The sequence below is a fragment of the Typha angustifolia genome, chromosome 12 (genome assembly GCF_048772165.1).
Source record: "Typha angustifolia cultivar Huaian chromosome 12, ASM4877216v1, whole genome shotgun sequence".
Lineage (NCBI taxonomy): Eukaryota > Viridiplantae > Streptophyta > Magnoliopsida > Poales > Typhaceae > Typha > Typha angustifolia.
In genome coordinates this window covers 3245731-3261867 of record NC_133250.1, presented here as the reverse complement: position 1 = coordinate 3261867, position 16137 = coordinate 3245731, and the positions used below count along the sequence as shown (strand labels likewise).

Below are 16137 nucleotides of genomic sequence, written 5' to 3'. Positions count from 1 at the left end.
GTTTTTCAAAGACTGTAGTAGCTTCATCCATCCATCTAAAAGAGTCCTTCTTCAACAAAGAAGTGAGAGTAGTAGCGATCTTGCCATACGTGACAATGAAGCGACGATAATATTCGGTCAGCTCCAAAAATCCTTGTAATCCGGTGATGGTAGTAAGAATAGGCCAAGCAGTCCATGCATGTCATCTTTTGAGGATCCGCCGCTATACCTACCACTGAGATGATGTGGCCTAAATACTCCACTTATGGTACTCCCCATAGGCACTTGGACTTTTTGATCTTCAGCTGGTTTTGGTTCAACAAATTCAGCACATCCTCCAAATGCCTCCAATGCTCCAATTTAGTCCTGCTATACACCAAAATGTTGTCAAAATATACCTTTGCAATAGAGGCTGAAATATATCATTCATGAGGCCTTGAAAAGTAGTTGGAGCATTGGTAAAACCAAAAGGTATCACCCAAAACTCGTAATGCCCGTCCGGAGTCCAAAATACAGTCTTAAGCACATCCCCCGGATGAACTCTAATTTGATGATACCTGGCCCTCAAGTCATGCTTGCTTAATATAGCCGTCGTCCCTACAAACTCATCCAACAACTCCTCTATAACTAGAATGGGATACCGGTCCTTGACGATAATAGCGTTTAGTGCCACATAGTTGACACAAAAATGCTATGTCCCATCCTTCTTTCGCACTAATATCACGATCGATGAGTAAGAGCTTTGACTTGGTTGAATGAGGCCTTGCTCCAACATCTCGACAACCATCTTGGAGATAACTTCCTTTTGCACATGTGGATACCGATATGGCCTCACATTCGCTGGTGCAGCCCCAGGCATAATCTCTATGCGATGGTCCGCCATTCTCCTTGGTGGCAACTCATTTGGTTCCTCAAACAGTCTTAAAAATTTGTCTAATAAATTAGACAACTCGATGGTAGTATCTGGACACATTTGAGGCTCGTCTCCTGCTGGTCCTAACTAAAGAAGATAAGTGATACACTTAGTTAGGATCTTTTCTTATTGCAGTTATTTATTTTTATTAAAATAAAATTCCTGTAGGTCACGTTCGAACACAGAAGGGGTCGCGTTCGAACGCCCTTGCGAACGCATGCATTAGGTTCGCAAATACAGAGAACATATATTGTGCGTTCGAACACAGTCGAGCAAGTTCGAACGCTCACGTTCGAACGCCTAGATCGCGTTAGCACATACAGAGAACGTCTTTTGTGCGTTCGAACACAATCGACCGCATTCGAACGCGATCAGCAAGAATCCTCTAGAATTAGGGTTACTTATTATTTTAGGACTTGTTAGCTAGCCTCTATAAATATGTGGATGGCAATCAAATTCATTATGCTATTGAATTATTAATTTTTTGCCTCCTATCTTCTCTCTAGTCTCTCTCCCTCCACCCTCTTCACCATCCTTTCACCTTTACCGTTGGCAAGGTTTCTCCTAACTTCTAATCTTCCTCGTTTATCGAGCCACCCCTCTTCTTTGAGATCTCGACCACTTCATTCCCTTCGTCTATATCCCTTAACCACATCTACCATCCCCCTTCACCTCCATACCCATCCATAACCCTAACATCCACTCCATCTGTCACTACCACCATCACTCACATTCTTTTATATTTTCGTCCTAGTTTTAGCTTGAATCTGCGAAGGACATAAATACAAAAGTTCTATATTAGGAAGTTATGAATCTAATCCACTTCATTTCATAATTTTATGACTACCATAGAATATTTGATGAATATTTTTTCACGGTTGCACGGACTGATTCCTATAATACATCAAGATCTTGAAGGAATCGTTGTGTAGCCTATCTTTGGTACCGAAAACCCATCGATTTGGTATCAGAGCTTACCAATAGGCCAAATCACTTGCACATAATAGCATGCTCCGAAAAGCAAAAGTGACGGGTCTCAATCTTTGTAACCATTGTGTGCCTAGGACAATTCTGCTCCTCGCAGTGCCACTGGATATAAGTCTACAAGCTCTCTGCCTTAAGCTCCGTGCCATCTTCAATAGTAACGTCAAACCATGTGGTCAGTTCAGCATCCAAACCCAATCTTCTCACTAACATCTTGTCTAGAAAGTTGTGTGTATTCCCAAAATCGATGAGGATGCGCACACAATGCTTTCTAACGAGTCCGTCTACCCGTAACGTCATCGACGCGAAAGTACCCGAATATGGATGAATCGATATTTCAGCTTAGATATCTTCCACCGTGCCCTCCTCAACGGCCTCCTCATGGACCTCCTCTGAATACTCACCAACAACCTCATCGTCCTCCTCGAGACCGTCGATGAGCATCACACTCCTGATCGGTTTGGAACATAGATGACCAGGAGTGAAATGTTCATCGCATCGAAAGCAAAGGCCCTTCGCTCTTCGCTCCTCCACCTAAGTAGGCATGAGAGTTCGAACAGGGAGTCTTGTGCCTCTTCTAACATCGAAAGAAGGTCTCAAAGGTGGTCGTGGTCTAGTACTCTCAACTGCTGTCTTTGAACCCGTAGAATTTTCAGCTAGCGTTCTAGGCGCAAACCACCCATCTCGGTTTCCCCAACTTGTTTTTGCTATCATCTTGAGAGCCTTATATTTTTACTCCATCCTCACGGCCTTCTCAAAGGCCTGTTCAAAAGTGGTTGGACAAAGAGCAAGAACATTCGCCTGTATCTCATCTCACAGCCTTGAAATGAATGTGTTAATCAATGTCAGTTCGGGCCAAGGTAGCTCACTACTAACTCTTTCAAATTCAGCTTGGTACTCCAATACGGTCGTTCTCTGAACCATCTTGCTTAATGTGGCAGCAAAATTTTCATATGTCGCTATCCCAAATCTACGTATAATCCTCCTAAAAAAGTCAGCCCAACTAGTAAATCCTCCACCATGAATAACTGATCTATACCAATGCAATGTCATTCCTTGGAGGTGAAAGCTTGCCATTTGGACCTTTGCGTCCTCTGCTGTCCCTTGACGATTTAAATTTTATTCAACTTAAAACACCCAATTCGTTGGATCACTATCTTAGAATTTTGGAAAGTCCAAGCGTGCGGTTCTCCCCCTAATAGTATTGTCAGATCCGCGAAAGATCCTTGGTTCAGGTCTGAACCTTTGTGCATGTTGATCTCTTTCTCTAAATCCTCGAGCACGTCCACCACCATCTCCGAAGGGATAAACCTCATCCTCAAAGTGCCAATCCTCCTCTTCGACAAAGCGCACCGGCGCCGCTCGCCTCTCAGATTCCACCACCGCTGATCTTGGGTTTTGTAATGGAGGTGGGGCATGATGTGTAGGCATAGGTAAAAGAGGATCATTGACACTAACATGACACACCCGGACCTATGGGTTATCGGTTCGATGTGGTCCCACCGCTGGTCCTTCTTGAGACATCGATCATCATTGAGGAGATAACGAAGCTGATCGATTCATGACATATTCCTTTAAAGCATTATGATCATTCTACATTGCATCAACTCAATGCAGCAGTATTTGGAACATGCCCCTAAGTTCATCCACCAAGCCTATATTCACACCCATGGATGTTGGTTGACTCGGTCCTACCGTAGTCGCTCGAAAGGAATTGGCCTCAAGGTAAGGGTTATCGTGGGCTGAGTCTTCCCTTGTCGGTGTGCTCTCCATTGGTCTCCTTGTCAACGTCATCTTTCTTATTTCAACCATTAATGAAGCTCTGAGGTTCACCTGGCTCTAATACCAATGATAAGGCTACGAAATGATTTCTTCAAATGGATTTATTATAGGAAGCAATCCATACAATCAAGAAAATATTCACAAAATATTCTCCCATAGTCATAAAATTACGTCAACCAAGTGGAATCGATTCATAATCCCTGATCTATGTTTTTTATATTTATGCTCTTCACAGATTCAAACTTCAATAGGGACAAAATTGCGATTTAGTGTGAGTGATGATGGTGGTGACAAGTGGAGTGGATGTTAGGATTATGGATAATAATGAAGATAAGGGTGGATGGTTGATGTTGTTTAAGGGATAAAGACAAAGAGGAAGAAGTGGTCAAGATCCTAAAGAAAGAGGGGGGACTCGACAAACGAGAAATATTAGAAGTTAGGAGAGACCTTGCCAACGGTAGAGGTGGTAGGTTGGTGAAGAAGAATGAGGGAGATTAGGGTAGAGAGAATAGAGAGAAGATAGGATGCAAGAAATCATTAATCCAATAGCATAATGATTTTGATTGCTATCCATACTTTTATAGAGACTAGTCAACAAGCCAAAATAATAATTATTAACACTAATTCTAGAAGATTTCCGCCAATCACATTCGAACACATAAAAGGCATTCTCTGTATGTGCGAACCTGATGCAGGCGTTCGTTAGGGCATTCGAACGCGACCCCTTTCGCGTTCGAACGTGACCTACAGGAATTTTATTTTAATAAAAATAAATAACTAATGCAATAAAAAAAATCCTAACTAAATGTATCAACATCCCTATCGGTATTCTCATATACAAAAAGAAGAGATAACAAAGCTGGTTGCCGAGGTGCTTGGACAAGGAATCATTCAACCAAGCAATAGTGCTTACTCCTCACCGATTTTTCTTGTGCGCAAGAAATATGGTTCATAGTGTTTTTATCTCAACTATAGAGTACTCAACACCATAACTATCAAGGACCGATACCCAATGCCGGTGATAGAAGAGTTATTGGATGAATTGACAAGGGCTTCTTATTTCAGCAAACTGGACCTTAGAGCTGGATATCACCAAATCCAAGTTCATCCCGAAGACATGCACAAGACAGATTTTCGAACTCATGACGGCCATTATGAGTTTCAAGTCATGCCCTTCAGATTGACCAATGCTCCGGCAACATTTCAAAGCTTAATGAAGGACATATTTAGGCCACTCTTGCACCGGTATATGTTGGTGTTCTTCGATGATATCTTGGTATATAGTAGAAATTTTGAAGATCATTTGAAATATTTATATGAAGTGCTATAGGTGCTAGAAGAAAACTCTTTAAAAGTCAAGATGTCTAAATGTTTGTGCTGCGAGAGAAAGGTGGAATATTTGGGGCATATCATTTCAACAGAAGGTGTAGCGGTCGATCCAAGCAATGTGAAGAGTATGACCGATTGGTCAATTCTGAGGAATGTTCACAAGATACATGGGTTTCTTGGGTTAACAAGCTACTACTACAGATTTATGGCTGGATATGGTAAAATTGCAGCACCACTTATCGTCTTTTTGAGGAAGGATTCCTTTGTATGGAGCGATAAGGTGATGGCAGCCTTTGAAAAATTAAAATCTACTATGATTTCAGCCCTAATTTTGGCGTTGTCAGATTTCCAAAGGGAGTTTGTTGTTGAATATGACACATCCAAAGTGAGAATAGGCGCTGCCCTAATGCAATGGGGCAGATCTATATCATTCTTAAGTAAAGCTTTATCCAGTAGATCACAATAGCTCTCAACTTATGAGATAGAGATGTTGACAATTCTTCACGCTGTGACAAAGTGGAGGTCGTATTTGGTGGGATGTCACTTCATCATCCGTACTGACCAGAGGAGTTTGCCATATTTTATGAGTTATTGGATATACACACCGACGCAGCAGCACTGGGTGACAAAGCTTTTGGGGTATGACTATGAAATACAATACTTAAAAGGAACGGAGAATTGAGCGACGGATGCTCTTTCATGCTAGCCAGCTGATTGGAGCGGAATTGGCGGCTTTTTTCATGCCTTCTTTTCCCTTCCTCAAGGAGTTAAGGAGCGTAGGTGCCGCTGACCCGTGCATAAGAGGGTTATTGCAGGAGATTTGAGCTGATCTGGAGCACCATCCCAAGATGGAGGACAGAGACGGTTTATTGCTTAATCACGGGTGCATCCGAGTGCTCGTGGATGCATTGCTGCGGTCCAAACTGCTAGAACACTTCCACAACACTCTTGAAGTAGGTCATGAAGGTATTCTAAGGACTTACAAGAGGCTATCTTATAGTTGTATATGGGCCAGGATAAGGAAGGACGTCAAGGCACACGTGAGGGCATGCGAGATGGTAGAGCATCTATTCTATGGGTGCAGATTCGCAAAGGCTATTTGGGTGAATGTGGTGGGCCTCCTTAATGTCAGTTGTGATATGTGTGAGCGGATTGATAAAGATTGGATTAATACCATAAGGTTAGCAAATTAAGACACCTGCCTTAAAGTAGCTATTGCAATGACCAGTTGGATAAACCTGGAAGGTGAGGAACGAGCAGATCTTCGAAGGAAGTAGGGCCAGCCGAGAGATTGCTACAGTGATAGCAGTCTATATGACTATGAAATATGGCGCGAAGAAATTGCAACAAAGTAGATCAAGAAGGCCAACTACAGATGTGAGGTGGGTGCCTCCAACTATGGGCTGGGTCAAGATCCATACCGATGGGGGCTTTGCTTATAATGAATATCAAGGGGGCATAGTCATCAAGGATGCAAAGGGCCAATTAATCAAGGCAATTGTTGAAGCCATAGCTAATGAATCCCCTTTGTTTAGCAAAGCCCAAGCAATGTTCTTGGGCCTCCGAGAAAAGCGAGGTTACGGAGTGAAAGCTATAGTAGAAATCAATGCAGCTAATTTAGTCAAGATTCTATGAGGTGACTTAGCGATGCCATGGAAACTAAGGGGCACTATAGAGAAATGTGGGATCTTGATGCGTCAATATAGGGATGTAGAGCTCAATTACACATTGACAGAGGGTAATAAAGCGGTGAATAGGGTAAGTAGAGTTCGGCAAAATATTGCGTGGTATGTGAGCTAGGGTAAGAAAATTCTGTTGCCAAAGGATTTCGATGTCATTCTCCTGCAAGATAGAGAGTTTTAATTTGACCTCCTTTTGTAGCCTCTAGCTGTTCTCAGCATCTTAAAAATTATAAATAAATAAATAAAAATCCCCAAGGTCATCCAAAAATTTTGCAATTTTGGTTTCAACCATCTTAAGTACTATGAGGGGGTAATAAAATCTTCAATCATTGGATCTTTATCGGTTGCTGCTTTATTAATTATCAAACAAGATCCAAGGGGTATTGATTTTATTATCAGTCTTATAGCACTAAAATTTGAAACCAAAACCGCAAAACTTTTGAAGGAATTTTTGAGGATAATGGGGATCACAAAAACAAATGTTTTTATTCTGAAAGAAAATGATCTAGCAAAACATTTATTAGATCACAGTGCATATAGTTCTACTATGGTTCCCCTATTGCTTTTGGATAAAACTAAGCGTTTAAGCACAATAAGCAACTACATTGACAACAACATTCTATAACCTAAGAATTCCAGGACAAGCATCACCTTATCCTTATAATTCACTAGATGAAAAGATCTCTTTTTTTCCTCTTTTTCTCAATCTTCTTGTTAATGCTAAACCTTCAAGTTCAGAGATTCGTGTTAAACTCAATATTCTCACATTTCTTCAATAATGATTTCTGCCCAAATTTCACAATAGACATAGATTTAGACATTAATATGCTATCGCACGTAAATTTTTCATAAACAGCACGATCAAACTCATTATAGATCAAGATGGTCATAATCAATTTCACAAGATATGTTGCTTCGTGGCAAATATCAGATTAAATAAGATATTCTACAACATATGTACATAAAAGAGTATTACCTAGAGATCTAAGTTACAAGATATTGTGAACCGTGAAGGTGCATAAAAGAATTTTATTAATAACTTGTCAGGATCCATTGGTTCATATAGTAGCCCAAAGCAATGGTGTTCACTTATTGGCGGTGACCCTCCGGAAGGGGAACAACCTTGTAGAATGGTACACTCCTTTGCGGTAAAGATCCATCTTCTTCATCATCATCAAACTCGAGCACATAGCTGATCAGAACAAGAATATCAGATGGTCATACTTAAGTTACCTTCACAATAGATGGAAACAATAGCTTAAGGTGCAGCCCGACGAAGTTAAATAAGTATGTCAACAAGTCATAGCCACAAAGTATACAAAAATATATGAAACGAGAAGAAACAAAAAGAAATAGAAACAGAAACAGTAACAGAAAAACCAAGTAGCAGCTAATCATGATTGAACTGTTAAATGAGTTACTACATATGCTCATAGCTCTTGTAATTATAATCTAATAACTTCAAGAGGTGTTTCCGTTATGCATATTCTGTAGTTTATACAAGACCGAGAACGTTATCCAGAGAATGTATACAAGAAAACCTATATTAGTACTTTTTGCCACTGTTGAATTAGTTTATACAAGACACAGAATGTTATCCAGAGAATGTATACAAGAAAACCTATATTAGTACTTTTTGTCACTGTTAAATTAGCTTCAACTATGTTATCCTGAATACAGCAAATAAAGGGTCTGCAAGATGGTATTAAATACATAATCTCAAGCTAAAGAGCAGTAGAAGGGCATAAAGGACAGAAAAGAGAAAGAAAAGAAAGCAACAAGAGATGTAGGAAGCTGGGCAAACTTTGGTAGAACAAGAAAGTCTAGTGCAAAATAAGTACATCAACAACCAACAAAATACTGTTCAGATATTATTGCAAAGCTTTCAGCTTGACTGAGATAGAAATATTTGCCAGAGTTATCAATCGGAAGATGGAGGTAATACAAATGGATGAAACTTCACAGAACAGATAAGGATATAATACTTAGCAGATCTTACCCTAATAAGGCTGAAATAATGGATGATTCATGATTTCAAAAGTACAGTCCCGAAACAACATTTAAGGCATTAAACAGTGGAAGTTGTGATGTACACTGTACAGAACCTCAGAAGCTAACTGATGGTCACTTGGTGCTATCCGCACAGAACATTATGTGTCTATTCATAAGTCAAGAACATCAGAAGCTTACAAGTTACAAGTTCAACTGCAAAGTAACAAAGCCAACTAGTTTGCACATATTGACTACTAAAGGTGAACTACAGCAAAATAAGGATAAAATACTTACTCATCGGATTTCCTCTGAAGTTAGCAGACAAGTTTGAAGCACCACATGAGATGAAAAAAACACATACAAGTTAGTCAGTATATCAGAGCACACCAAAAGAAGAAATTAAGGAAAGAAGATAGAGAAATTCTGTTTCATGAGGTGTATGCAGGCAGAAAAATATATAAATGTCAGACAAGATTCGAAAAACAAGTATTTACTAATGTATGCAACAAGATCATACGCATATGGTTGGGCTTCAAAAACAAACTCAAAAAAATATTACATGATTGAGTACTTCACAATTCACAGTAATTCTTTTATGCATAAACTGCAGCTGCTAAATTTCCAACACATAATCATGCATAACCACTACGGCAAGAAAAGGCTTCTGATGTAATGAAGGAAAGGATGTACTAGGAAGCTGAAGCAAACTCATGGTATTGCTACAATCTCATTAAGAGCAGAGTTTTCACTAAAAATGTAAAACAGAAGTTGAGAAACTTCAAAGGAAATGAAAACAGGTCATTTGCATCAACTGCAAGGACCATGATTTTTAGAGGTCCAGCAATTGTTGTAACAATAAAAATGATGAAATAGAAAAAAGTCATGGTTACTGTATTTCATAAAGAAAATAACAAAATACAATATAAGAAAGTAAAGGTTTTATGTTTAGATGCTGAAACTTATACTGACACTCAAGATTTCTGGTTTTCACCTTTGTTATGGACCACAGTTGGCTAAAGCCAATCTATGTCTGCCCAAAATTCTCATTTTCTCTAGTGGTCAAAACTGAAACCAACCGAAAGTTTAAACTCTATCAAGACCTAGAACCTGAGGAAGGCCTCATACCATATATTGGTACAACACATAAGAGAAATAAAAGCAATCAACATCATCTCATTGTTTCATTCAACCTGCTGTCATGAACTTAAAACATATGTTGTCCTTTTTAAATTTATGAAGAATCACTCTTTGGCACATCTTAATTCTTCCAAGATTTTCAAATTTCAACAATCCATTCAATCACCATATGATGTCTTTATATTATTATTTGGACTAAACTTACTCAACACCCCAGCATGTCATGTGTGACTAACAATACAATAAAACAATTAAAAGGAAAACATTATTCCATGGTATAAGGACTAAAAAAGGTTAAAAGCACAACTCAACTTCAATGAATCCTTGCATCACAAAAAAATAGTACAGGTAAGCAACCTCAGCCATACTCTCTTTATACATACATACATACATACATACATATATATATATATATATATATATATATATATATATATATATATATATATACTGCAACACAAGATTGATTTTCTTATCTTACTCTCAATATTAGACCTGATGCATGGCATGCAGAGCAACTTTGCTTAAACGGCCAATTTCAGCCAATTTTGGAGAATACTCAATACAATTGACAAAATTCAAATAGGAAAAAAAAAAAAAGAGATGAAAACTTACTTTTTATTAATTTTTGCAAAAAAAAAATTCTAAAGGAAAAAAGTACATGAAGAGCTTTCTCCAGAGAGACTAGGAAAGAAGAGTATAAAGAAGATGCAAGCCCATGTATGTTCAAACATATTTGCAGAACTTCATTACCATCTATGAGCTTTTACTTATCATAGTAAAAGAATGAACATTAATTTTATAAGCTTATAGATTATAATAATATGCATAAGATACATGGTTATAGGAAAATATTCTTTTTGACTAATTTCTTTACACCTAGGGTTGTCATGCTGGAGTATTAGCAAGAATCACAAGGGCATGCTGAAAATATTCCTGATACCACTAGTTATCGAGCTTAGTTAAGAAATATTTTAAAAATTAAAAAGCCATAAATTTGGAGCTCAACAGTTATAGGTTTAAGTAGATCTACATATGGATTAAACTCGACACAATTGCAATTATTTACCGAAATTTCACCAATATTTATCAAATGACAATTATCCCCAAATTTTCTACCCTAATTTTGGAAGCGCGGAAAATATTGAAACCATGAAATTGGAGTCTAATTGGTGTACAATCCAAGTAGATCTACTCCATATGGGCTGTTTTCTTCTGTAAATTTAACATTTGGTTGAAATTGAAGTCACAAATACATAATAAGGTTTATCTAACTTTTTTCTTTGCTAATTTGAGAACAAATCCTAAGAAGAAAAAAAGAAAATGGAGAAAATCATCAAATTGTATTATAATTGTTATATGATTTAAATTGATCTTCTTATAGGATGGATCTACCTGAAATTTCAACATTTATCCTCTAATTTGATTTAACCAGATATGCAACTTTTAGCTTCATGACAAATTAAGGAAACAAATTTAGCTTCATGACATATTTCTAAGAAAATATGGATGTTACATCAATATCTAGGTATTAAAATATATTTTCTCTAGACTTTGAAACCTATTTAAAGCTCTACTAAACCTTTAATATTAAATTTAGTGCATCCTAATGGACGCGCCAATGAGCAGCGACACTAGGGCATGCCTACTCGACATGACACATGCTGTGGCTGTGCTGTGCTGAGCCAGTATCAACATGTCCCCTGCCACTTCACAAATTAAGGAGATCCTTTTCTTGTAGACACCTTATGCTTTTTCTTGCTACGAAGTTGTGAGAAGAGATTAAACTAGACAAGAGTTATAGGAGATCATATATATATCAAGCGATAGCATTCCATTAAGTGATTTAGCTAGGCCATTGTGTCAATACCAATAAATAAACTCTAGGAAGATCAATATTTTGAAAGGCGGCCCCGTGGGTAGTGGGCGGTGACCCCACCACCTAGCGCCTAGGCAAAAGGCGGACAACAAGGTGATCTAGCATTTTTAATATATAAAAAATTAAAATAATTATATATGATATAATATATATTATATATAAATTTTATTAGTCTAATTCACATTTATCAAATTAAATTATACTATTAGATTCACACTATTCAGCACTTATACAGCAGATAAGTTTAGGCAGCATCCTATTAAGATGGCAAACTCAGTAATTAAAGAAGAATGTGAGGGCGTTTTCTCCAATAGCAAGATAGAAAGGGCCATTAATCACTTATTTCACTCCACATCATCTCTCTTCTCAACCTAGCCGAAGATATTGATCAGACCAAGAGCTCAAGCTTAAGAGAGAGAGAGAGTGAGAGAATAGAGAGAGAATAGAGAAAGACACTTGCTGGCTAGCCAATCCCCATCCATCGCTCTCCTTAGCCCACCCCTCATGCGCTGCTCACCGTCATGCGCCAGTCGTCATCATGCGATACTCGCAGACATATGCCACTCAACGCCCGCTGTTTGCCATCCAATGTTGGGAAAAGGAAGATCTTAAGAGAGAAGGGATGGAGAGAAATTAGAGATTTAGGGCTCGTCGGAGATTGAATGGAGAAGAAAGGTTTTTTTTTTTAGTGAACTTAACTATTCTGCCCAATCCGTTCTCTCTACCCAACCCACAAAGCCTGCCAAGTTAGCCTACGAGGTGAAATCGGCCCATCAGGTGACAAATCAGCTCGCCAAGGAACAGTCAACCCCTAGTATGGATGGTGCATACCAGGTTAACGGGGCGGCCGGTGTGCCGCCCCGCCAAGGCGGCCGCCAAAAACGTTTTTCAAAACCCTAAGGAAGATATGCAAGATAAATCAACAAAACTTAGTTACAAGATGGACGTGCAAACAGATTGTGCAAGAGATTTCCAATAGACTGATTTTATAAGTGAAAAAACAACTCAAAAGGTTGAGTCCAAAAGGTAGGTTGGAAAAGAAAAGATCCTGCAGAGTTTGTAATATTAGCACAGCATCAATGGCCAGAAAGAATATCAACAGCGATGCTAATTAGGCAGACAGCTACAGTACAAATAGTAACTTATACTGACATGACAAGCATAAATGAGAAATGGTCACATAATAGAACATATCAACCAGATCATGCACAAACTTACTATACCTTACGATGAGAATTGACAACAGTTGCCTTATACAATGCTGTGGTTCCAGGATAAACAGCTAAGACATGTTTGCCCTGGGGGAAATCTGGTGCACTAGAAGGATCCCCTTTCTTTGGAAAAGGAATAATGTGTGACATTTGAAGCCTGTACTTCCTAGAAATGGGAAGATAAATATTAGATAGAGAATAAAGCTTGACTGAATGATAATCCATAAACTAAATTATAAAGAATCAAAAAATTGTATTTGGTTAAATCAAAACTTATAACTAGGCACTTCCATCAATTATCTCACAAATATACAGGGAGAACAAAGTAACCATAGAAATTGTATTAAAAATTTGATGGCTAATGTAAAGCATACATTCCCATCCAATTTTGTTATATATAGGAGCTAAATCAGGTGTAATAACAAGGTATGAAATCCCAAACGCGGGAAACAATGCAGAATGAAGATAACCTGATTTATATAGCTGAAAGTTAATAGTACCAGCAAAATGAAAAACTGTTTGAACATTGATGAAAAAAGGAGACAGAAACTTATTGCGGGCATTGTCTTACTTATCCTTCTACTCTTTTCTTGATCTATAGAAGATTTCACAATATTCCTTGCAAATAACCATGTCACATGCATTTTCAATTTCTAACCATGTTTTTACTGCCAACTTGATTTTACTTATCTTTTACTCCTCCCACTAAAATATAGAGCGGATTGTTGACTTCTTCACAAAAGACCTATGGTCCATGCACTTTCAGTATCTTAGTAGAAAACTCTTGGTAATTTAGGTTTTGTCAATCTGTAAAAAGAGAATACAGATAATAATTTATTGTATCTACTACATTTGCAAACTATGGGTTAGCCCCCTCATGCGTACACATATGGATGAATATTTACATTATGTTCCATATAAAGGTCATTTCACCTAATACTTGAAGAATAGTAGAATGATCCAAGGCTGATCTCGATCCAGATCGGCCAAGATCGGCCTGTTTTAGTTAAACCGGGTCAAATTCATAATGGATCTGACCCGGATCCGACCCGGAGACATCAATTATTAATACCTCCAACCCAAGCCAGGCAATTTTACCTTTTTTCGACTTTACCTTATTTTTTTCTCACTCTCTCTCTCTCTTTCTCTCTTTCACTCCTTTCTCATTTTCTTCAAACTCTCACTTTATCTAAATTCTAACGGAAAGATCTAACTCTGATGAAAACTCCGATGAACTCCAGTATATAATTTTATAATTTTCTTAAATTTTTTTCTCAGTTTTTTAATTTCTTTTACTCTCTCTCTCTTTTCTTCTATCTTTCTTCTTCTCCTTCACTGCATCATAATTTTTTATTTTCTTTGGTTTTCTTTCTCTCTCTCTAATCTCTTCTTCTTTTTCATAATTCCTTTCTCTCTCTAATCTCTTTTTCTTTTGATGTTCTCTCTAATCTCTTCTTCTTTTTCTTCTGTTTACAGATTTTTTTCCACATAATAACTCTCTAAAATCCAAATTATTCTTTGCTGAATTTACTAAAATTATAATTAAATATTTACTGAATTATTTAATTTCCTGAAATTATGATTAAATATTTGTTGAATTATTAAATTTTCTGAAATTAAAATTAAATATCTGCTGAATTATTTATTTTGCTGAAATTGAGATTAAATATTTGCTGAAATTGAAACTAAATATCTGCTTAATATTTTAATTTGCTGAAATTGTGATTAAATATTTGCATTTGCTGAGATTGAGATTAAATATTTGCTGAATTATTTAATTTGCTGAAATTGAGATTAAATATTTGCTAAATTATATTTTTAATTTGATCTCTGTGTAGGTATTTACATTAAAATTAAAATAGCTCCAAAAGAAAAGTCACAAGATACAGACATTGGCTGGCAATATTGTATTATTCTTAGCCAAAACAGAAAGCATGTCAAATGCAACCGGTGTGGAAAAAAAATGAATGACGGTGTCGGCCATTTGAAAAAACATTTGGCTGAAAGACAAGAAAATGTAGCAGCTTACACTCTAGTTAGTTTGGAAGTCAAAAGAGAAATATTGGGTCATCTAATAGGTAAAAAAAAGGATAAACAAACTGCACAAAAAAGAGAGTCAATGATTCGTCAAGAATTGATACATGATCATAAAAATATTGATGATAATAATAGTGAACAGCGGGGAGGATGATGAGGAGAGACAGATGAGGAGGCAATGAAAGAAAACAGAAATACAGAATGAGAGATGAGAAGAAATAGTGGTGGACCTGGTGGTAGCTTTCAAAGATCTAGATTAGTTCATATACAAGGAGAAAGAGAATCCGGAGGCAGTAGTTCTGGAACTCCTGGTGTTACGCGTTTTATAGCAGAGTCTGAGAATACTAGACCGATGGATATATATCTTCAGAGAAAAAAGGGTCGTACACAAACTACTATCAAGACAGCTCTCAAAAGGATAAAAAATACAAAGAAATATATTGATAGAGCTATTTCTAAATTTTTCTTCTACAATCATATTCTTTTCAATGTAGCTAATAGCTCTTATTATCACACTGTGGTGGATACTATACAGTCAATAGGACCTGATGTTCCACCTCCTAATTTAAAATATATTGCTACTAAATATCTTGACTCAGAGATAGATGAGCTTCACACTTATATTGAGGCTTTTAAAAGGTACTGGAATGAATTTAGTTGTACACTGATATGTGATGGGTGGACTATACAAAACAGAAGAAATATATTAATTGCTAGGTGTACTCAGGTATGTGGACAATATTTTTAAAGTCTGTGGATGCTACTGCTCATTTTAAAAGTATAAATTATATTTTTCAATTGATAGACGGGGTAATAAAAGAAATTAGTGAAAAAAGGTAGTCCAAGTAGTTACTAATAATGGGGCAAATTATAAGACTGCTGGATTACTTATGATGAAAAGACAACATTTATACTAGACACCTTGTGCTGCACATTGTCTTGATCTCATGTTGGAAGATATTACCAAATATTCTAAAATTAATATAGTAATACGTGAAGATCAGATGTTAACAAACTTTATATATAATCATGGTTGGGTTCTTAATTTGCTTAGGCAAATGACTGGTGGTAGAGAGATTATCAGACCCGGCCTCACCAGATTTGCTACTCATTTTCTGGCATTGAAAAGCATAATGTGATATAAAGATGAGATTATACGGGTATTTACATCAGCAGAGTGGTCTACAAAAATTAAGAATATGAAACCTGTAG

The 16137-nt window shown here is 37.2% G+C and overlaps 1 protein-coding gene across 2 annotated transcripts in view; it reads right to left on the bottom strand.

Annotated features, from left to right (window-relative positions):
* Positions 1 to 7558: 7558 nt before the first annotated feature.
* LOC140771733 (SAGA-associated factor 29 homolog A-like) overlaps positions 7559 to 16137 on the bottom strand; it is a 28418-nt gene continuing 19839 nt past the window's right edge. For both annotated transcript variants that reach the window (XM_073113379.1, XM_073113377.1), the window contains exons 7-9: positions 12901 to 13054; positions 8956 to 8969; positions 7559 to 7861 (exon numbers count right to left, since the gene is read on the bottom strand). In XM_073113379.1, coding sequence (XP_072969480.1) covers positions 7759 to 7861; positions 8956 to 8969; positions 12901 to 13054 — 271 coding nt within the window. In that variant the 3' untranslated portion in view covers positions 7559 to 7758. The remainder of the gene's footprint in view (positions 7862 to 8955; positions 8970 to 12900; positions 13055 to 16137) is intronic.